The 22,475-nt window shown below is 45.3% G+C and overlaps 2 protein-coding genes and 1 long non-coding RNA gene across 4 annotated transcripts in view; 1 reads left to right on the top strand and 2 right to left on the bottom strand.

The window, feature by feature from the left end:
- Nucleotides 1-6,541, bottom strand: part of CSE1L (chromosome segregation 1 like) — a 42,429-nt gene extending 35,888 nt beyond the window's left edge. Inside the window, exons 1-2 of one of the 2 annotated variants that reach the window (XM_025853385.2) lie at nt 6,392-6,540; nt 3,634-3,872 (exon numbers count right to left, since the gene is read on the bottom strand). The gene's annotated coding sequence lies outside the window, so the exon portion shown is untranslated. Of the gene's footprint in view, nt 1-3,633; nt 3,873-6,391 lie in introns of both variants that reach the window. The other variant, XM_025853384.2, reaches the window with a different exon arrangement.
- Nucleotides 6,542-16,227: 9,686 nt separating this feature from the next.
- LOC141371019 (uncharacterized) lies at nt 16,228-16,474 on the top strand. Its single transcript, XR_012375622.1, has 2 exons — nt 16,228-16,342; nt 16,378-16,474. It is a non-coding gene; the product is annotated as an uncharacterized lncRNA (long non-coding RNA).
- A 2,030-nt stretch (nt 16,475-18,504) lies between these two features.
- Nucleotides 18,505-22,475, bottom strand: part of ARFGEF2 (ARF guanine nucleotide exchange factor 2) — an 88,511-nt gene continuing 84,540 nt past the window's right edge. The window contains exons 36-39 of the mRNA XM_025853288.2: nt 22,030-22,198; nt 21,287-21,425; nt 19,997-20,114; nt 18,505-19,422 (exon numbers count right to left, since the gene is read on the bottom strand). Coding sequence (XP_025709073.1) covers nt 19,246-19,422; nt 19,997-20,114; nt 21,287-21,425; nt 22,030-22,198 — 603 coding nt within the window. The 3' untranslated portion in view covers nt 18,505-19,245. The remainder of the gene's footprint in view (nt 19,423-19,996; nt 20,115-21,286; nt 21,426-22,029; nt 22,199-22,475) is intronic.

Here is a 22,475-nt window from a genome sequence, read left to right on the forward strand (position 1 = left end):
TTTAAGCAATCTCCACACCCAGCGTGGGTCTCAAACTCAACCCTGAGATCAAGAATCGCATGCTCCTCTGACTGAGCCAGCCAGACGGCCCTTAAATACAAAATTAAAAAAAAAAAAAAAAGTTTGGAAAATGCTATGCATTATATTCCCTTAAAGGTTTCAGGAACTCAAACAGTAAATTATCAGTTTAATGTTATTTAATCCAGAATTCCCCCCCTATTACTTGGCCACAGAACTACTTTATTATATAAAACTTCGGAAAGGGGTGCCTGGGTGGCTCAGTTAGTTAAGTGTCTGCCTTTGGTTCAGGTCATGATCCCAGCCTGGGATCAAGCCCTGTGTCAGGCTCCCTGCTCAGCGGGGGAGTCTGCTTCTCCCTCTCCCTCTGCCCCTGCTCGTGTGCTCTCTCTTGCTCACTCTCTCCCCCAAATGAATATTAAAAAACAGGGCGCCTGGGTGGCTCAGATGGTTGGCCGTCTGCCTTTGGCTCGGGTCATGGTCCCGGGGTCCTGGGATTGAGTCCCGCATTGGGCTCCCTGCTCCTTGGGAGCTTGCTTCTCCCTCTGCCTCTCTCTCTCTCTCTCTCTCTCTCTCTGTCTCTCATGAATAGATAAATAAAATCTTTAAAAAAAAAAAAGGCAAAACAAAAAAACTTTGGAAAGTAGTGATTTAATCAATTCCTTTCCCATTCTTTCTGTTGAAATGCTCAATCTGTTTGAAATGAAAGTTTGCTGTTGCCAAGCAAAATCATCTACATCAGTGTTATGTAAGCTAAAAAAACCCAAAAACCCAAAAAACCCTTGTCTTTCTTTGCCACACAAACTTGTTCTACCTTTTGACATTTATTCAAGGCAGCATGTTAGAAACTGTGTACTGGGAGGACTACAGAGATTAATTGGATCTGAGTTCTTTTTTTTTTAATAATAACCTTTATTTACTGATTTTTCAAGCAGGCTCTCATGACCCTGAGATCAAGACCTGAGCCAACCAAGATCAAGAGTCCGATGCTTAACTGACTGAGCCATGCAGGAGCCCCTATTCTGTTGAATTTAATACACTCCCCAGTAACTTTGCATTTCACTAACTTTTTTTTTTAGGATTTATTTATTTTAGGGAGAGAAAGAGAGCGCACACACTTGTGAGCAGGGGAGGGGGCAGAGAGAAAGGAACAGAAAGAATCCTTAAGCAGATTCCTCACTGAGCTCGGAGCCCCACACAGGGCTTGATCCCAGGACCCTGAGATCATGTCGAGCAGAAATCAAGAACCAACAGCTCAACGGACTGAGCCACCCAGGCACCCAACTAACTTTCTTCATTATGTTCTTAAAGCACTATACATATCTCAGCTAAAATCTCTTATATTCCTCATAATTATCTATATTAAAAACCCAAACCCTTGGGGCGGCTCAGTTGGTTAAGTGACCGACTCATGATACAGGCTCAGGTCATGATCTCATGGGTCATAAGATCGAGCCCCAAGTTGGGCTCCACAGCAGGGAGTTTGCTTGAGTTGCTTGAGATTTCCTCCCTCTGCCCTTCCCCCCACGTGTGAACTCTCTCTAGCGTGCACACTCTCTCTCTTTAAAATAAATAAATCTTAAAAAAAAAATTCCAGACTCTTTACCATGGCAGAGTCCCATGCAATCTGTAACTGTCAACTTCATTTACCTTCTTTTGGCTTCTTTTTGGCTCTAAGTTCAAGCCACAAAAGCCTTCCCTCTGTGGCGTGAACCAGCCAAGACAGTTCTCCATGCTGTAATAATGCTCTTCCTTTTAATTTGATATTGGGTATCATTTAGCTGTCAGCCCACTGTCAATTCCTAAAAAGGGCCTTCCACCATTATCATCTACCTTGTTCCCATTACACTATTAATAGTAGCAACCATCATCTGAATTATCTTTGATATACCTGTTATCCTTATTGTAAGCTCCTTATGGCAGGGACTTTGTATGTCTTGTCTGTGTAAGCCCAGGACTTTACCACTGCCTGACACACAGGAGATACACAGTAAGCATTTGTTGAACGAACTAAAGGATGAGTCAATATGTCAGTCAACTAGCTACAACAGGAGTTCCCAGAGTGTATTAGAGACTATTCTTTGAGGCTCATTTCTGAGGAGCCCCAACTTAACATGGGAACTCTTACATCTGTAAGATAAACAAATGACAACTTACCCACCATAATTAATTTCTGTTCATTCGAAAGTTTTTCAAGAAAGAAGTGAATGTGAAATTTGTCCTATGTTACTGTTCATATATGCCAGTGCTTATACTTTTGTTTCAGGGCTTTGCACTTACTGTTCACCTGCCTGAACAGCTCTGCCTCTGGAGAGCTGTATGGCACTGCCCACTTCATTCAGGTCTCTTTCCAAGGTCATCTCTTTTCAGAGATGCCTTCCTGGACCAGCCTATCTAAAAGAGCACCCACCTCAGTCACTCTCTATTCCTTTACTCTATTTTTCCAAGTTCCAAATTTCCAAGTATTATAAGGCATACTACTTTGCTTTCTTGTAGGGTCTTTGTGTTTTGTTCACTTCAATCTCCCTAGAGCTTTACAATAGTGATAGGTACCTACTACGTATTTCTTGTACTATTTTCAAAAGCTGCACCCCCTTGATTGATTTTTTCCATCAAAAACTTTCTATCAGGGCACGTGGGTGGCTCAGTTGGTTGAGAGACTGCCTTCGGCTCAGGTCATGATCCTGGAGTCCCGGGATCGAGTCCTGCACCGGGCTCCCTGCTCAGCGGGGAGTCTGCTTCTCCTTCTAACCCTCCCCCTCTCATGTGCTCTCTCTCTCTCTCTCTCTCAAATAAATAAATAAGATCTTAAAAAAAAAAAACTTTCCATCATTCTACACATTTGTTCTGGTCAACTGACTATGACTACAGGAAGAGGTGGAGACAACTGATTCTAAGACCACATGATAGAATGACACTAAAATGACAAAGTTCCGGTACTAAGCAGGACTATTTGTAAGTTAAAAAAAAGTGGGGGCTCATGGGGATATGTAAATATGCATGAAACAATCCCTGAAAGTCAAAATACTACACAGATCCTTGAGTTTAGTACTAATTATCTGTCAACAAATCCTTTTTGTATCTCCTTAGTAATAATGTCTAAAAAACCAAATGGTAGGGGCGTCTGGGTGGACCAGTCAGTTAAGCGTCTGCCCATGGTTCAGGTCATGATCTCAGGGTCCTGGGATCCAGCCCTGCTTAAGTCTCCCTGGTCAGCAGGGAGTCTGCTTCTCCTGCTCCCTCTGCCCCTCCCCCTACTCTGTGTGTGGTGCTCTCCCCAATAAATAAATAAAATCTTTAAAAAAAACTGTAAGCTTAGCCCTGATTTGGGAAAGCATGACAAATCAGGTAACTTTAGAGAATACTCCACAGGTATTCATAACGTATCAACAAGATCAAGGTCTAATTAAGCTATCTAATTTGGCCACATGTGAAAGACCTGGACTCTTTAAAATATTAGCAAAATATAAATGTAGAAAGTGTTACTGATTTTAAAATAATGATTAAAACTAGAAATGTGAAATTCATTATTTTGCTTTTATATGAGATACGTTACTTTTTCCACAGATCTTTGGAAATCCCTACCAATTCAGTTAAAAAAGAAAACACATGTACCACAATAAATCAGTGATGGGAGACTTATCTAAATTCCAAGTTCTTCTTGTTGAATGAATGGCTGGACCTAAGTCTAGCCTCTTCCCACAGGCCCTCAGTTATGGATGAAGACTTTTGGAATAAAAACTTTGATTTCCAAGGCCATCTGACAGACATCTGTGACATAAGCTGATCCAAGATCTGTGCCTTTTCCTTAGATATTTCCTCCACATTAGAGAACCATTCCTGAGTCCTTACATCTGGGGAAAGGGAAAGAGATCCAATGAATGAAAACTATCTGGCACACACATATCAAGAACATACCCCAACACCTCAACCCCCCTCCCTGCTTTCTTATCACAGGAATAGACCACTTAGAATCAAATCCAAACTGTACATTGTCTACAAAGCCCTATATGATCTGGCCCCTGGATACCTCTCCTTTCTTCATACGCTACTGTAGCAAGCTGGATTTTCCTCCAATATTCTAAGTCTGTTCCTGTCCTCAAGCCTTTGTACTTACTTTCTATTTCCTCTGCCTGGAATGCTCTGTCCCCTCAACTTTCCATGGCTGATCTCAGCTCAAAAGTCACCTCTCCAGAGAAGCCTTTTTTTTTTTTTTTTTTAAGGGGGGGGGGGGGGGGGGGGGACAGAGAGAGAATCCTAAGCAAACTCTATACCTAGCACAGAGCCCGCTAATGGGACTCCATCTCACAACCTTGAGATCATGACCTGAGCTGAAATCAGGTTGGACCCTTAACAGACTGAGCCACTCAGATGCCCCCAGAGAAGCCTTCATCTGTCACATCGGCTCTCTCACTTCTCACTATCTGAAATTATCTAATTCATTTATTTGTATTACTGTTTCTTTCTCCCATTAGCATATAAGCTCCCCAAAGGAAAGGACCTTGTCCATTTTTATTTCACTGTATTCTCAGATATTAAGTGAATGCTCTATAGTTATTAAATGAAGGAACAAATTAATTCCAAAGCTAGAGCACTGCTCTCAAACACATCTGATCCTCTACAGGAAACCTTCTGTCCCAGCCCCCAAGTAGCAGAAATCAAAGTAACCAGATGGGAAGAGAAAACTCCCTTGCACTGACAGAAAGAAGTCAAAGTATCTTGGAGGGATAAGGTCAATCAAGAGTCCCAGGAATTGTGCAGCAAGTGGAGACACACACACACAAGTTAAAAATTCAACCCTGGGGAGGGGGCTCAGGAGAAAAGAAAAGAACACAGGTGGGGCGCCTGGGTGGCTCAGTCGCTAGGCGTCTGCCTTTGGCTCAGGTCATGGTCCCAGGGTCCTAGGATCGAGCCCCGCATCGGGCTCCCTGCTCCACGGGAAGCCTGCTTCTCCCTCTCCCACTCCCCCTGCTGTGTTCCCTCTCTTGCTGTGTCTCTCTCTGCCAAATAAATAAATAAAATCTTTAAAAAAAACAAAACAAAACACAGGTGGGATCCAATAGTAAAAAGTCCCCCTCTATGCCTCCAAGGAATAACAACACTTGTGCATCTACCACGTGGTAAGCACTCGTCACCAGAATATAGCAGTAAACAAGACAGGCAAGGTCCTTGCTCTTGAAGTTAACAACCCAGCAGCTGAGAAAGACAATGAACGACTCTAAGTAATTCTAGTTAATAGTAAATGCTATTAAGTAAAAAGTGGAAAGAAATAAGTCCTCAGAGAAGTCGGTCAAAGGTGTAACGGACATGAAACTTAAAGGACAGGGAGCCAGCCTTGCAAAGCTCTGATGTCGATAATTTCCAAGCAAACGAAAGGCACGTCCAAACGCTCTACGGTGGGCACGAACTTGGAACATTTAAGAAAACAGAAAGTCAGCAGTATGGCTTCAGTGGCTAAGAAGAGATGGGTGGAAGAGGCAGACAATGGTAACTTCGGTTGGGACTTTGTCAACCACGGTAATAACTCCGTGGATCCTCAGAGCCACTCTGCGAGGCAGATTGTTTTCAACCCCACTTTGCGGATAAGGAAATGGGGAAGACTCTGAGGGATGAAGAGACTAGCCCTAACCTGCACTCCCAGGGAGGCCGACTCTGGAGCGAACCCAGGCCTTCTAATTCCAAAGCTCATGCTCCGAACTACCACACTCTCGCGTCTCCCCCAAGACCGAGACCCTACATTCCTGGGCAGGTGCATGGACTAGACGTAATCCTCAAAACAACTCAGCAAAGTGAGATCACGATGCCCATTTACAGTCGGGGAGACTGAAGCACAGGGAGATTAAAGGTCCCCCTTCCAATCAGAACGTGAGTCCCGGGGACCGGGGAAGAGGCCGTCTGGGCGGCAGCCGGCTCCGGCTCCGCAGCCCCGCCGGACAGGCCTCGCCACTGCGCTCAGCTCACGTTGCGGGTGGCCCGGCGCGACGAGGACGGACGCGCGGGTGCGACCAATGAGAGGTGGCCTTCCCGAGCGGCCCGGCGGCAGCGCGGCCAATCCGCGCGGCGCTGGGGGGGAAGGGGCGGGCGCTCGGGCGGCTCGCGTTAGGCCGCGCCTCGGGGGCCCTCGTCCCTCACAGGCCCCGGGGCCGCTGGGCTTGGGCCTGAGGCCTGGCACGCCGCGAGGTGAGGCGCGACCCGTCCGTGCAGGCAAAGACCTCGCCCGAGGGCGCCGCCCGAAGTACGGGCTCAAATTCCGCTCTCGCCCAGAGGCGCGGTCTTTGCTTCCCAGCGCTCGGAAGTGTCAGAAACGCGCATCCCTCCCCCAGCGGGGTCCCAAGAGGCCACCCTGCCAGGCCCTGCACGCCCCGCGCCTCACCTCTTGGGGATACGGGAACGGAGAAGGGAATCTCAGTCGCGAACTGTAGCCGGCACTACCCACCCCTGCTGCCGCTCCGCCTCACATTCAAACCCCGGCAAAATGGCGCGGCGGCGAGGCTGCGGCCCGGGCGCATGCGTGAGCCGGGCAGAGGCGAGGGGCGGGACCAGGAGCGCTCAGGCCCCACCCAAGCTCGGATGGCCAATCGCGACCGGCTCTGTGTTTGCGCTGACATCACAAGCGACAATGCCCTTTGGCTCAGACCGCGGCTTGGGGCATCATAATCCCCATTTTCCTGAGAACGGACAGGGCTTCAGCGAGTGGCCGCGGGAGTGCGACCTAGTCTGATGTAGGCCTGCAGTGAGGCACGTAGTAGGTCTTCTATAACTGTTGAACTAACTGCTCAAAGTCATGTCCGTAGTCTCTCAGGCCCAGGAGAACTTTTGCCCCTCGCAGACCGCAGGTTTTAGAGGAAGAGGCGGAATACACGAAATCATTTCAGATCTTGATAGGCGCTACGACAAGAAAACATAAAAGAGAGTGATATGACAGGCAGTGACTTGGAAGGTCATTGATTGGTCAGAGAAGACCTCTGAACAAGTGACACTTGACCTCAATTTCAACAAGGAGACAGCTGTGTCAAGATCCTCCTGGAGAGCAGAGCCAGGAGGAGGGGATGCCAACAGCCTGGGCTCTGAGGCAGGAGTGAGCTGGGCTGGGGCTCAATGAAGTGCAGAGAGGCAGGAGATGAAGTTAGGCCAGCAGGGGCCAGATGATGTAGGCGTCATAAGCCCTGTTTAGACTAGGTCTCACTCTCACGTGCATCCATTAGGGGAAGGCCACCAAATCTACACTTTAAAAGGCCCACCAGTTGCTGTGTGGAGATGGACTGTATGGGGGTGGAGGCGAAGAACTTGAAGCAGGGACCCTGGAGGCATCCAGGAGAGAGACGTGATGGCTCAGAACTCAGGTGAGTAGCAGCGCATATGGAGATAAGTGGACAGCTTCAGGATATACTATAGAGTTAGAGCCTGTAGGATTTTATGATCCACAGAGTGTGACAATGGACAGCAAGCAATGAGGACTTAGGGAAATCCCAGCTCTCAGTTTCAGCCACCAGCAGGCTGAGGCTCAGCTGTTTCAGAGCGCATCCCTTGCCATTGCTAGCTTGCTACTCTGGGGACTGAAAGGCATGTATTTGGTTATCACTGGAGGAAACAAATATTATAAGAACACAGAATTATATAGGGACTGAGACCTGCAGAACTCTTAGCATATAATGATTCTGTCCAAACCTCTGCAATAAGAGATGACCGAATTTGAACATGGCTTCTAGCAGCAGCATAAGGCCATGACCCTAGGATGACCCCAGTGTCCCCCACCCCCAACACACACACACAGACAGACAGACACAGGACTGCTTGAGAAAGTTCAATGCTACCAGGAGAATTTACTGTTTGTTCTAGCCAACACCTGGGTATAGGCCCCAACCTCCCTTCCTTAGAGCATTTACTAAAAAGGACTTACAATTGTGAATCTTTTTTCTGTCCCTCTGAGATGTATATGTATCTCCTGCAATTCAGGAGTGTCTTTCTTAATGACCTGAAAGCCATTCCTCTGAAATATAATCATCAGGAAGGTGAGGCCTGTTTCTCGGTCTCTGTGAGTAGATGCGAGCCTAACCCTGGTAATTACTAGCTAGCAGACGTAGCGAGCCTGATGACATTTACACCGACCAACACTTTAAGTTTTCACCTAGGCCTTCACTTTCCAACTCCCCCGTTCACCTTTAAAATGCCAAATCAGGGACGCCTGGGTGACTCAGTCAGTTAAGCGGCAGACTTCAGCTCGTGTCATGATCCCAGGGTCCTGGAATCAGGTCCCACATCTGGCTCGCTGCTCAGCAGGGAGCCTGCTTCTCTCCCTCTGCCTCTGTCTGCGGCTCCCCCTGCTTGTGTGAGCACACACTCTCTCTCTCTGACAAATAAATAAAATCTTTTTAAAAATAAATAAAAAAAATAATAAAATGCCCACTCAGGGGTGCCTGGGTGGCTCAGTCAGTTAAGCCTCTGACTCTTTTTTTAATTTTTTTTAAAGATTTTATTTATTTATTTGACAGTGAGAGCGAAAGAGCACAAGCAGGGGGAGCAGCAGAGGGAGAGGAAGAAGCAGGCCCTCTTCCGAGCAGGGAGCCTGATGTGGGACTCGATCCCAGGACCCTGGGATCATGACCTGAGCCGAAGGCAGATGCTTAACCATCTGAGCCACCCAGGCGCCCCTAAGCCTCTGACTCTTGGTTTCAGTTTAGATCATGATCTCAGGGTCGTGTCTGGCTCCATGCTCAGTGGGGAGTCAGCTTGAGATTCCCTCTCCCTTTGCCGCTCACATGCTCTCTCTCTCAAAATGAATAAATAAAATCTTAAAAAATAAAATGCCCAATCACCTCTGCACAGTCATAATCAACTCTCTCCCCCACTGTGAATAGTTTCTGAATAAAATCTGTTTTTACTGCTTTAACAATGTCCGACTTTATCTTTGACAGCCCTTGGCTATGAACATGTAAAAGCAGTTCCTGAGATAAAATGCAAAAATTGCTCTGAGTGAAAAGGTCATGGATGTAACTTTTTTGTAAAATTATTCAACATCTCTTATCACAGTCCACAAACTCTGCAAGTTCTGGCCCCTGTCAACCTGTCTGACTTCATCACCTCCCTCCCTCCTCCACTCCACCCTCACTCAACTTAGCCACCTTGCCTTCCTTTCTGTTCTTCCAAGCTCCAAGCTTATTCCCACCTCAGAGTGTTTGTACTTGCCCTTCCCTCTGCCTGAATGCTCTTCTAGACCCCGGAATAACTGGCTCCCTCTGTACCTCCAGATTCCCGCTCAAATGTCACCTCCTCAGAGAGGCCTTCCACTCTGTCTGAAATTGCCCACTCTTCACACCTGATAAATCGACATTTAGGTTTGCCAGATTTATTTTTTTTAAGATTTTATTTATTTATTTGACAGAGGGAGAGAGAGAGAGAGAGCGAGAGAGAGAGAGAGATCATGAGCAGGGGGGAGGGGTAGAGGGAGAAGTAGACTCCCTGCACTGAGCAGGGAGCCCGATGCAGGACTTGATTCCAGGACTCTGGGATCATGACTTGAGCCAAAGACAGACACTTAACCAACTGAACCACCCAGGAGCCCAGGTTTGCCAGATTTAGCAAGTAAAATACAGGACACCCAGTTCAATGTGAATCTCAGAAAAACAATGCATGACTTTTTATTTTTTTATTTTATTTTTTTTTGGATTTTATTTTTTGACAGAGAGAGACAGTGAGGGAGGGAACACAAGCAAGGGGGAGTGGGAGAGGGAGAAACTTCCCGCCGAGCAGGGAGCCCAATGTGGGGCCTGATCCCAGGACCCTGGGATCATGACCTGAGCTGAAGGCAGATGCCTAACAACTGAGCCACCCAGATGCCCCAATGCATGACTTTTTAATATAAATATTGCATGGGACAGAGCGCCTGGGTGGCTCAGTTCATTGGGCGACTGCCTTCGGCTCAGGTCATGATCCTGGAGTCCCTGGATCAAGTCCCGCATCAGGCTCCCTGCTCAGCAGGGAGTCTGCTTCGCCCTCTGACCCTCCCCCCTCTCATGTGCTCTCTCTCTCTCTCTCTCTCTCTTTCTCTCTCTCAAATGAATAAATAAAATCTTTAAAAAATATTGCATGGGACATACTTCTAAAAGATCATACATTGTTTATCTGAAATTCGCATTGACTCAGATGTCCTGTATTTTATCTGGCAAGCTTAGCCTCAATATATCATTGTTTTCTTCATAGCATTTATCATTCTTTGCAATTGTCTTTGTTAATTCCTCCCCCCACCATCAGCTTAAGGACTCTATTAGAACAAGGACCTTATTTATCTTATTTACAGCTGTCCCCCCAGCACCGAGCACACAGTACCTGCTCAATAAGTATTTATTGAATGATGAATGAAATTCCCTATATAAATAAAGTCCACTGAGAAAGGTGTAAGTTATTAAGGACACTGGTGGAAAAGATGTATTTTTGCCATTGCAGCAATAGCACAAGTAATCGATCATACTAATCTGCTTTCCTAGATGAAGATTTTCCTCCAATCCCGGTGAGAACAACCCTGATGATTTAACAGTTTTCCATCTCTGAGAGCTAATCATGAAGGAGGCTGACTGGCATCTCGTGTAGGTCTAGCATCTCTCCCAGGTTCTGCAGGAAGCCCCAAAGTGTGCCAAGGTTATCACGTCTGTGGACGCAGCTCTAGTGGTGCCCCCTCCCCTCGCCCTTTGCAGCTGAAAGAAGAACCATGCAGGTGAGGGTCACAGAAAGGTCAGTATGGCCTCCTTCTCCAGTCTCCGTGGGTGATACCTGAAGGCTCCCTTGGGAATCTCTACCCACCCCCCCACACCACCAGCCCATGGAGTCCACACACTCCCGGGTTTGCTACAACTGCTAATGTGCACATGGTGAAAAATTCACACGGAACATGAGAGGATTTGGTCTTTTGCTAATTAGGACATTCACTGTAGGTAACATATTATGTTCTCTATGTCCTATATTTTTAATTGTGCTTTACTAGAAGTTCTCTGAGAGAGGCATGTTGGTCTCCCACCATGATTCTGGCTTTGTCATTGTTAAAAGTGTACTCAGTTGTCTTTTGTTGTATGTTTTGAAGCTATCAGGTAGATTAGGTTCATGCCATTTCTTCCAGATAAAGTCTGTCTACCATCTGACGATGTGAAATACTCCTCTTTCGTCCTTTCAGACCTCTCCTCTTCCAATTCTTTTTGTCTGAATCAATATTGTTAGACCTGCTTTCTTTTGGTTAATAATTTCCTGGCATATCTTTTTATTTTTTTTTTATTTTTTTTATTTTTTTTAAAGATTTTATTTATTTATTTGAGAGAGAGAATGAGAGAGAGAGAGCACGAGAGGGAAGAGGGTCAGAGGGAGAAGCAGACTCCTTGCTGAGCAGGGAGCCCGATGTGGGACTCGATCCCGGGACTCCAGGATCATGACCTGAGCCGAAGGCAGTCGCCCAACCAACTGAGCCACCCAGGCACCCCTGGCATATCTTTTTAAACCTCCTGCTTTATTGAGATAGAACTGATATATCTTTTACCAGATCTTTACTGTCACTCTACTTTGATCCTGTTGTATCACACTAGTTCAGAGCATGGGGGCGCCTGGGTGTGTCTGCCTTCAGCTCAGGTCATGATCCCAGGGTCCTGGGATAGAGCCCCGCATCAGGCTCCCTGCTCAGCGGGAAGCCTGCTTCTCCCTCTCCCTCTGCCCCTCCCCATGCTTGTGCTGTGCTGTCAAATAAATAAATACAATCTTAAAAAAAAAAAAAAAAAAGCATGACTACCCAGGTTAAGACTTTCACGCCATCTCTATGACACTGGGCAAGTTACTTACAATTGAGCTGTCTCATCTCTACAGGAGTGATGGTAATAGTAATTTGCCTCTCAGTGGGGCTGGGCAGATGACAGAGCCAGGAAAGATGCGGCCCATGGCAGAGCCAGGAAAGATGCGGCCCATGGAAGAGGATCTGAAAAATAGTAACTGTCCAACGATGTTAGCTCTTATCTCCATCTCGAGACCGGGAAGCAATGTATTTTTGACATCGTCCCATTGTCCCCAGTCCTGCATTTTCCTAGGTGGTACTGCCGTAGACCTGGACAGGCCTTTGGACCCTTGCCTTGGCCCCTATGCTTTAGAGGGTGTGGCTCTGGTCCCGTTCCAGCTGCCCACAGGTGAGGGGTCCATGCGCCCAGTGGGTGTGCTCACCCAAAACCCTGATCCCCTCCTTTCAGACCTTGTTCTGGTTTGCATAGGACCCTAGAATTCCTCACCAACAAGCCCCAAGCCCTCTTCCAGGGTCTGTAGAAATCCCTTGGCTGGGTTGCTCCTGAGAGCAGATACACAGCAGCTGTGAGCACCCCTACAGTGGCAGTGTGACTTGGGGACAGATGTGTTTGCAGGGGGTTTGGACAGAGCTGCATATCCACGCACACACATTCAAAGCCTTGTGGTACAAGTTGAGGCTTGGGGTGAGGAGAGAAAGGGAGCAGGACCAGGACTGATTTCTTCCCAGGCTGCTGTGTTCTGGCCTGGAACTCTGAGGAGCCTGAGAATGCAGTCTTTGACTTCCAGATATTGCAAAGGTTTTATTTGTCAAGGAAGGAGGATGTAATGTGTTTTCAAACACTTACTATTTTGACATATAACTTTTATTTATGTATTAACGATTTATTTTGTGTTTTTTAAGATTTTATTAATCTATTTGAGAGAGAGAGAGAGAGAGAGAGAGAGAGAGCAGGAGCAGGGGGAGGGGCAGAGGGAGAGGGGAAAGCAGACTCCCCGCTGAGAGGGAGCCTGATGCAGGGCTCGATCCCAGGACCCTGAGATCATAACCTGAGCCAAAGGCAGACCGTTAACCGACTGAGCCACGCAGGTGCCCATATTTATTTATTTTAGAGAGACAGAGAGAGAGCACAAAAGGGAGGGGTAAAGGGAGAGGGAGAGAGAATCCCAAGCAGACTCTATGGCTGAGTGTGGAGCCTGATGTGGGGTTTGATCTCATGACCCCGAGATCACAACCTGAGCCGAAATCAAGAGTCGGACACTTGGGTCACCTGGGTAGCTCAGTCGGTGGAGCATGCGACTTGATCTTGGGGTCATAGGTTGGAGCCCCGTGTTGGGTGTAGAGATTATATTAAAGTGAATAAATAAATAAATAAATAAATACACTTAAAAAAATGGAGGTCTAATGCTATCTATTTCATACAGTTGCTGTGAAGTTTAAAGGATTTCCTGTATGCAAAGTAAGGCGTCTGCGGTGTGGTAAACTATCAGTAAATGTTAGTTCTTAAAAAAGTGACATTAATAGACCTGCTTATTGCTGATGCCCAAAAAGGGGCAGAAAGTTAGCACAAATCCTTCTGTACAAAGGGTTCTTCATTCCAGCTTCTGTGATCTGTCCACTGTCCTCTCCTATAGAATGGTGCTTGATTTTTGCTTGCTTCTCATAAACCCATAGCACTCTGGACAAAAAAATCAATATGCCATTATTTAAGCTCAAATTCACTTAAGCTAAGAAGTTTACCAGAACACATGGTGCTTCTTGAACATAAATCAAGATACATTCTTTAAGGAAATCTAAATTAGGTCAGTGAAGAAGAAGCTATAGAAGCTTTATGCAAAGATGGGGAGTCTCTGGGAAAGATGAAAACTGACTTATATAAAAATTATCTGCAAAGGCTCAAGCTTGGTTGGCTTGTGTCTGGAAACAGACATGTTTAAAAATTAGTCATTTCTGCCAGAATCCTTGGGGAGTCCTCATCCCTTCTTTTGCTGCGGGTATGTCGTTGCATTTATTAAGCTGGCCACTCCTAAGATGTGACACAAATGACTAACTCAAGGACAGTTTAGCAGGTTTCTTGAACTGGACCACAGGCATGTTACACAGCTTTGCAAAAATTCCAGGGAACTACTCTGGTCCTTTGAAAAAGAAAATGTACTTTTGCCTAAAATGTGTTCCAGTCTGTGGGCAGGGAGGGTACAGATGCAGCATCATGATGAAATTACCTTGCAAAATGCTTAATAGGACTTTAAATAACGTGAAGTTGGTCCTTCCTCGACCTCAGCATGCCCTCCTTTCTAAAATGGGTAAGCAGAGGGCGCCTGGGTGGCTCAGTTGGTTGGGCGACTGCCTTCGGCTCGGGTCATGATCCTGGAGTCCCGGGATCAAGTCCCACATCGGGCTCCCTGCTCAGCGGGGAGTCTGCTTCTCCCTCTGACCCTCTTCCCTCTGACCCTCTTCCCTCTCGTGCTTTCTATCTCTCATTCTCTCTCTCTCAAATAAATAAATAAAAATCTTTAAAAAAAAAATAAAATGGGTAAGCAGAAGTGACTTTTTTTTTTTTTTTTTTTTTTAAACAGGAAGGCCAAAGAAAGCTGACAGTATCTGCCACAGACTCTCGGGTCCTACAACACCACACTAAAGAAGCCTTGTTAGTCTCAGAGTCAGTTTAGTTCAGGGTTTTTCAACCTCAGCACCAATTAGACCTTGAGGCTGGGTAACTCTGGTAGGGGCTGTTTAGCAGCATCCTACCCACCCCCCTCCTGCCATGACAACCCAAAATGTCTCCAGACATTGCCAAGTGTCCCAAGTGCCCCCTGGGGACAGGACGGGGGGCGGCGGGGGGAAACTCCTGGTTGGTAGCAGGTTGAAAAACACTGCTCTAGATAAAACCCAGGCACTCCTTTTGTTCTTCACTGGAAGCACTTGATATGTGGGACCACAGAGAGTCACCATTTTATTCCAATAAATTAATAAAGATGAAAAAGTATGAGTAAATTTCAGTAGGGGAGTATTTTAAGTACAATGGTGATTTACAATTTTAGGATATTTGGATTCTGAATTCAGAGGCAGTAAAGCCAAGCCACATCTTCCTAGGTTGGCACCCTTTGTGAACCTTAGAATTGCCTTTCACTCAGTGTCCAAGTTGGCTACCTGTGAGTCTTCCTTTGCAAACCTGCCCTCAACGCCAGCAAGAGGCGACTGTTGTCTTCTTTTGGGAACTCACCCACTGGTCAAACTAATTAACGAGGTAAAGTGAGTTCAAGAGATAAATAAGAATCTTCTCGTGACTGGATTTTCCCCCCCTTTCATTGGGAGGGAGGCGGAAGAAGGGAACCTTATTTAAATTATTAAAACCCACAATTAATATTCTCCCATTAGAAATATTTTTGTTAAGGACGCCTGGGTGGCTCAGTTGGTTAAGCGACTGCCTTCGGCTCAGGTCATGATCCTGGAGTCCCGGATCGAGTTCCTCATCGGGCTCCCTGCTCAGCAGGGAGTCTGCTTCTCCCTCTGACCCTCTTCCCTCTCGTGCTATCTCTCATTCTCTCTCTCTCAAATAAATAAAATCTTAAAAAAAAAATTTTGTTAACTATTGAGGCCAAATTTTACTGCCAATTGAGAACTACAAGCTTGTAGCTTCCATAAGAACAAATGTACCCAAAACTATAGCTTGATATATATACATATACATAATATATATAAATTACCATATTAAAAACAGCTTTACGGGCGCCTGGGTGTCTCAGTCATTAAGCATCTGCCTTTGGCTTGGATCGTGATCCCAGGATCCCAGGGTCCTGGGATCGAGCCCCGCATCGGGCTCCCTGCTCCACACGAAGCCTGCTTCTCCCTCTCCCACTCCCCCTGCTTGTGTTCCCTCTTACTGTGTCTCTCTCTGTCAAATAAATAAATCTTAAAAAAACAAAACAAAACAAACAGCTTTACTTTTTAAAACTTTATTGATTTACCACCTGATTAAAGCATGGGATTTTAACAGTATTATACATAATATTTTTACATAGAAAACTTTACATAGCATTTCATATTATATAATTCGGCTTATTCTTTCAAAAATGTATACATCCATTGGGCAAGGAATGCTTTTCATTAAATTACCAATATTAAATGCACTTAATCATCGTGTATAGATTAAACAAAGGTAGCTATTAACTTTTAGGCATTTTAAGGAGGTAAAACATACATTGTGCACATAAAGAAATATTTGATGCAAATATGAAGATAAAATTTTTTAAAAATTAGAACACTGAGAAAAACTACACCTTTGATGAGTGTCTTCTTTTGAGAGCAAGGATTTCCAGATAGATTCATTCTTTTAAATATTCAGCTTTGGTTTCTTTGTTTCTCCAACTGCAAAGCTGCTGATAGCAAAACTCCAGGATTTCACATGAGTTCAAGCTATGTCTACTTTAACACAAATGTTAAAACAGAATTCAGAGAATGCAGTAGTAAGGATCTAGCTTCTGTCTCAACCAATATCCATTTGCATCATAACAACAAACATTTGAATAGGACGGTCGTACTTGCCTCTGTCAGCAGGTTCCTTCAGTAACTATAAAGACTACTGTCAGCAGGTTCCTTCAGTAACTATAAAGACTACGCAATGGAGGGCTGTAATCGCAAAAGAACAACAAAAAGGTCTCAGGTTTTTTTTGTTTTTTTTTTTTTTTTTGTACAAAAGTCACCTGTCAGAGGAAAATGCTGTGTTTTCCAGATATGATACAATTTCCATAATGTAGTTCTTTGGTTGTACATGAGGAGTAATAGGAAAAAGGTGTATTTGACTCTAAAGATGCATATTAGAAACAAATTTCCCATCCACCGTTTGTTGTTAAGATGCCAGAGCTGGTGATTTCCCTCAAGGACAGTGCAGAAAAACAAAATTGCTCAAAGTCGCAGTGTTCTAACAAAAACTTCTCTAGAGACCCAGCACATATATTCAACACTTAAAGCATCCTGACAAAGAAATAAGGCCTTGGAAATGCTCCATCTTCTCTAACTTTGTTAGTGAATGGCGTCCTGGCCCGGGGCTGCAGTCACACACACTCTTCCCACTAGTTTTTGAGTGGCACAAGCCACGTTTACCATGAGATAGAACAGATTTATTCACAAAGTAGAATTTAGGCTGAATGGCTTGTTAGTAGAGGTAAGGAATTCCTCTGTATGTCACGGGCCACCGGCAAGAAAAATTACCCCAAATGGTTTGACATCCTGGTTTTTAAAAGGTCCATGCCGGTACGATTCAAATGCCTCATTCAGAAAATCCAATCTTTTAAAAGACAAAATTAAAAAAAAATAAAATAAAAACACGCAAAGCTGAATGTTTGGGCATGGAACAAAATGCGCTTACACACTTCCCGCTCTGCAAGAGGTGGCAGGAACGAAAGAGGCAGCAGGAAGACACTGGCGGCGAGGTCACCGTTGAAGAAAACGGCACAAGAGAACCTCAGGAGGAAAGGAAAAGTCTCCAGTCGGGGACGCGGTGGCACATTCCTGCGCGTGCCATCAGGACAAATGTGGATGGAGAGCACGGACTTGTTGAGGCTGTGGCTGACCACAGTCCTAGGGAAGGAGTCTCGGCTGCAGCATAAAGACGGAATGCATTCCAGGACAAGGTAAGTCAAAGGTGCTGACGTTTTCCATTCACAGTAGAATACTCGCCCGCTGTCCCTTCCTCCTAAATTATATAGCTCCTCTTCTCTAATATGTATGTAACATAAAAACCTAAACCTGCTCTTTTTTTCTTTGGTAGAGAAATTAAAATACTTTGGGGGAAAGAAAAAAAAAATGGAAGTACTGCTGGCCCAAACCAAACATTCCTCAAAGCTTTTAAAAACAACAAATTTAAGAAATTGGTTTCTTAGGAAACAAAAGCACCAGAAATCCTTCTCTATAAAGAAAAAATATCCGATTTTAGATAGGTTCCCAACTTGCTCACTTCTAAGGCACCAGAGTTGACATCAATACAACCCAATTTCCAGGACTGAAGGGCATAGGCAGAAGTCTGAATGTGTTAATGACTCCATGGAACACTGGTTTTACTGCTGAGTGCGGCTCTCGGGGAGCCCTGAGTGAGGGGGCGGAGGGAAGCGTGTGTTTGTGTTCTCTTTCTCACCGACTCAGAATAAATCAAGCTTCCAAACAGACTGCTTGCAGGCGTCAGGCCCTGTTTGTTGCAATCCTTTACATAAGCTGCTGCATCAGGATTCAGTTCTAATTGCAGTTAAGACTACTGCACCTTTATTAACACAATAAGGGCCCCCAGAATCCAACCCTTCCAAAGAATGCAGCTCTGAGGCTCAAGTTCATGGCAGCACCTGGGCACAGGCCATCTCCCACCACGGTCACAGTTCAGCTGTGCTGGCCCCACCACAGCACAGGCCAACTCTGGGTCAAGGACTCATGACGTGTGGCTGAGGAGTTTCGCAGTTGGCCCTTCTCCCGCACAGCCGCCATCCCTCTCTGGAGGGCCCTTGAATGGGGACTGTGCAAAGCAGACACACTAAACTCACTATTCTGAGGTAAAAATAAAAGGTTTACTCAGATATAAATTAACTCTGTTAAATTACTTCATTTTTGTTACTACTTCATATATTAGATTTCAGAGGGTGTGAGATGGACAATGTATTCTGGAAATTTTCATACCCATCCACAAATACTTACTTCCAAGGAAGGCTAACCGTCTTCATTACATTTTTTACTTTCCTATAGACTTTCCCCCCAGGTTACTAAAGCAGGGAGAGCCAGGAGGCACTACCTTTTTTTATTTTTTAACCTTGCAAGCTCTTAATTCTAACTTAATTACTAAACTCTGCTTTCAATGAAATCTTCAATAGTAGCTTTTCATAAAGTACTTTAAAAATCACTCAGACGTTAACAAAACAAACAAAAACAATGTTTTTTCCCACTTTCTCCAAACTAATCTAACTACAGCTGACTCACAACTGACAAAAACACTCAAAATTCTCCAACACACTCAAACGACAACAAAAAATCCAGCATATTTTAGGCGGCATTTAGCCGTTACAAGAAATTTTATTAACATACTCTCTAATAATCACGAACCTCTACAGCTATGCTCAGTATTTTCAAAGAGAGCAACTTCCTCCGATAGAACGCATACAGCCAATCGTGGGACTCTGCTAGGAAATGGTGTATGTGTGGTGACAGGCTTGACAGTTTAGTCAGGAAGACGGAATGACAGAGATGAAACAGACTCCCCACCTACTGTGTTAACTGGGTATGCAACATTTTAATGAAACAGCACAACGTCTCAGCCAGGGACTGTGGGACATGCGTCGAGGCCAGCTTCCTCCAGGCCATTCTGAGCTCCCAGATGTCAACTCCCTGTTTCTATGATCTGACCCTCCACGAGATGTGCCAGGCAGAGGTGGCGTGGTGAACGTTCTGCAGAGCTGCAGCAGGGGCCCACAGGGCCAGGGCTACCACACTGGGGACAGTGTCCCTGGTACCTGTGATGGCTCTTCCGGAATCCATATCTTATAGACAACACCTATCCGCAGGAAGAACTTGCGCAGAACTGCTCGGAGCTCAGGAATCAGGTCAAACTGCATAATTTCACACAAGTAGGGGTAGTACATAGAAGCGTGTGCTTTAAACTTGAGGTGGGAGAGAAGGGGAGAGATCAAATTAGACAGGGAGCTACTTTTTCTGGCACTAGTTTCTCAAAAGAGTTCATCTCACCCTGGAACTGCTTGCAGTATTGGTGCTTTTACTTGCTATTTAAAAAGTTGATGGGAAAAATTTGCAAATTAGAATGTCTTTTAGTTAACTCCAAACATAAATTCTTTGGGGACAGCTTTGCTACCAAAGTCAACGTTCATTTTTAGCAAAGCAGATTCCCCTTCTGAACCAGGGTTTCACTATCTGGACCCTCTCTTCCAACACAGCTGCCCTCAAAACCCCTGCAGCAGTTTAACTACTACGTGCGTGGTTTCAACATCAGGCTTTCTCAACTGGGGTTCTTTGAGAGAGAGAGAGAGGGAGGGAGAGAGCCCTAGTATGCTACGGCATCCTTGTCTGTAATGAATGAACTGTCCTCTAATGATTCTAGAATGGTGCTAGTTATGTAACCATCCTTGGAAGAAATGAGGAAATCGTTACTTTAAAATCTGAGTAAAAAGGAACCCAAACCTAGGTCCTAGTGGGGACATTAGAGTTTCCTGGTTTTACCTTTTCATCATTTATTTTGAGGGTTTTTGTTAGAAGTAACAACAGAAGACTTGTCCAGGCCTCCCGATGGCTCTCAGAATTCACTGTGATGAAATAGGCAAGGGCCTCACTGCACACGCTAGATGAATCAAGAGAGGGGGAGACACGTCAAACACATTAACCTCTCACATTCTACTGCAGTGGAGAACTCTTTGTTCTTGCAACAAGTACATAAGTACTATACCATCTGAAGCAAATCACTAAGCCTCAGTTTCCTCGCCTGTAAAACAGGGATAAATAAACTGTACCAAACCCAGGGGGTTGCTGTTAAGTTTAAATGAAACCAGCGTGTTGAATGTTTGCTTAGCCCAGGGCCTGCTCACAGCTTTGGGCCCAGTCAGCGTTTGCACACAATGAACACAGAGCCGATCATCCAGAGTTGACTACACACTGCCTTTCTCTCTCTTTTCCTGTCACATATGATTGCTACTTTTTCTTCTTTTAAAGTAATCTCTACCCTCAACGTGGGGCTGAAACTCAGGGACTGAAACTCACGACTCTGAGATGGAGAGCTGCATCCTCCACCAACTGAGCCACCCAGGTGCCCCTGAAGACATTTTAAGTAGATTCCATACCAGTGGGATTGATGTGTCAAAAGAGAGAAACTGACCATTTTAAGGCTCCTGATTTTAATGCCACCTGCTTTCCGGAAAAATCCCCTCCCTGTACATTCCTACTAGCAGTGCAGGAGAGTGCATGTCTTATCACATGACTGTCAGCACTGCATGTTAATGGTTTTAAGTCTTGAAAGAGTGAAAAGAGCTTAGGCCTAGCATCTTGCTCACAGGGAGCTGGGTGGCGAAGATCACTTTTCTGTCTGAGGCTCTCTCCATGCCATCCCACTGTCTCCCCATTGCTGCATTTCTACATAATCCAAGTCAGGACACCCTGGTAATCCACGATTCCGATACATTCCTCTTGGGAAGGAGAGAGGGTTGGAGGTTAGAGCCGACATCACCCTAAAGGGACTTCACTCCAAGCCTGCTGATTCTGAGCTCTCAGCACTTTTTACTGTCCGTGTTTCTGTGGCTTAAGAAACTTCTGAAAGAAATGAGGTCCTGCCCTATTCAGGGCATTAAGAAAAGTGAAATACAAGTGTCAACAAATAGAAGGAAGAAGCAAAAAGGAAAGCAGCTTGTGAGGGTGTCAGCACATAGGTATTTTTCTCTTAGTCTTTTCAATTCAGAGTATTACTGTGATGCATTTTGTGTTTTATGGATAAGACATTTAATCAGAAACCAATCTTCTTACGTTAAAAGTCGCTGCTGTATTTCCTCCCAGGAATCTCTGCGGTTCTCGTCGACATACATCCGAAACAGGATCCTCAAACAACAGGCCAGGCTGCTGGTTTCTTGTTTTAGAAGATTAGGTTTAGATTTGCCCTTAAAACCTAGAGATTAGACAGTCATGTAAACAATGCACACTTGTAGGATAATGCTAAGAAATCATGCAGGAACCTAATCTAGTTACTTTAGGGAACACTAAAAGAAATATTTCACATCCTTTTTTTTTTTTTTTTAAGATTTTATTTATTTATTTGACAGAGAGAGACAGCGTGAGAGGGAACACAAGCAGGGGGAGTGGGAGAGGGAGAAGCAGGCTTCCCGCTGAGCAGGGAGCCCGATGCGGGGCTTGGTCCCAGGACGCTGGGATCATGACCTGAGCCGAAGGCAGATGCTTAACAACTGAGCCACCCAGGCGCCCCAACTACACAATTGTAACGTAATAGAAAATGTTTTGGTTTGCTAGATCAGTTCAGGTCTCTATCAATTCATTTTTCCATCAAATACTTCCTGAAAATCTCCCATGTGCCAGGCAGTATTCCTGGTACTGGGATGGAATGTATCCAGCACGTCCTTCTTTTCCCCTCAAGCATGAAAATATCTGGCGAGTTATTCCAGCTAAGTGTAAAATATCGGGAGTTTCCCAAAGGCTTTAATATTTTAGGATGGTGACCAGTGTGGCTACCTGTCCTAGCTGCTGTGTAGCCTTACCTGCTCTCCACAGGACAGTCCGTTGCTCGTAATTGGAGTTGAAGGCCTTTGAGAATGAGTGGGACTCCTGCAAGCAGTCCAGCAGCTTGAAGAGGTGCTGGGAAGACATGCACTTGTACATGCCCTGATCCTCCGTCTCTATGTGGATATCTGCATCCAGCGTGTCTTGCTAGAGAGGGGAGGGTGGGAGAGCTATGTGAGGATGGGCTGGTTCTGGACATCGAGGCAGTCCTCACTTGCCAGAAGTCATCCTCTGTCTGAGAATCACACACTTCATTCCTCACCACTCTGAACATTTCTCCGTTAGACTCTGCTCACTGGCCAGGGGAAGAATTATGCCCAGCTCCTGCCTGACATCAGGCTTTGTGGGCCCATTTTTCTGTTTTGTCAGTACCGCCTTCATTGCATGAACATGAGCATGTGCTTCTCCAGTTATTTCACTACAG

This window comes from Callorhinus ursinus, unplaced genomic scaffold (genome assembly GCF_003265705.2).
Source record: "Callorhinus ursinus isolate GAN/ISIS: 27379988/994484 unplaced genomic scaffold, GSC_fseal_2.0 scaffold53, whole genome shotgun sequence".
Taxonomy (NCBI): domain Eukaryota; kingdom Metazoa; phylum Chordata; class Mammalia; order Carnivora; family Otariidae; genus Callorhinus; species Callorhinus ursinus.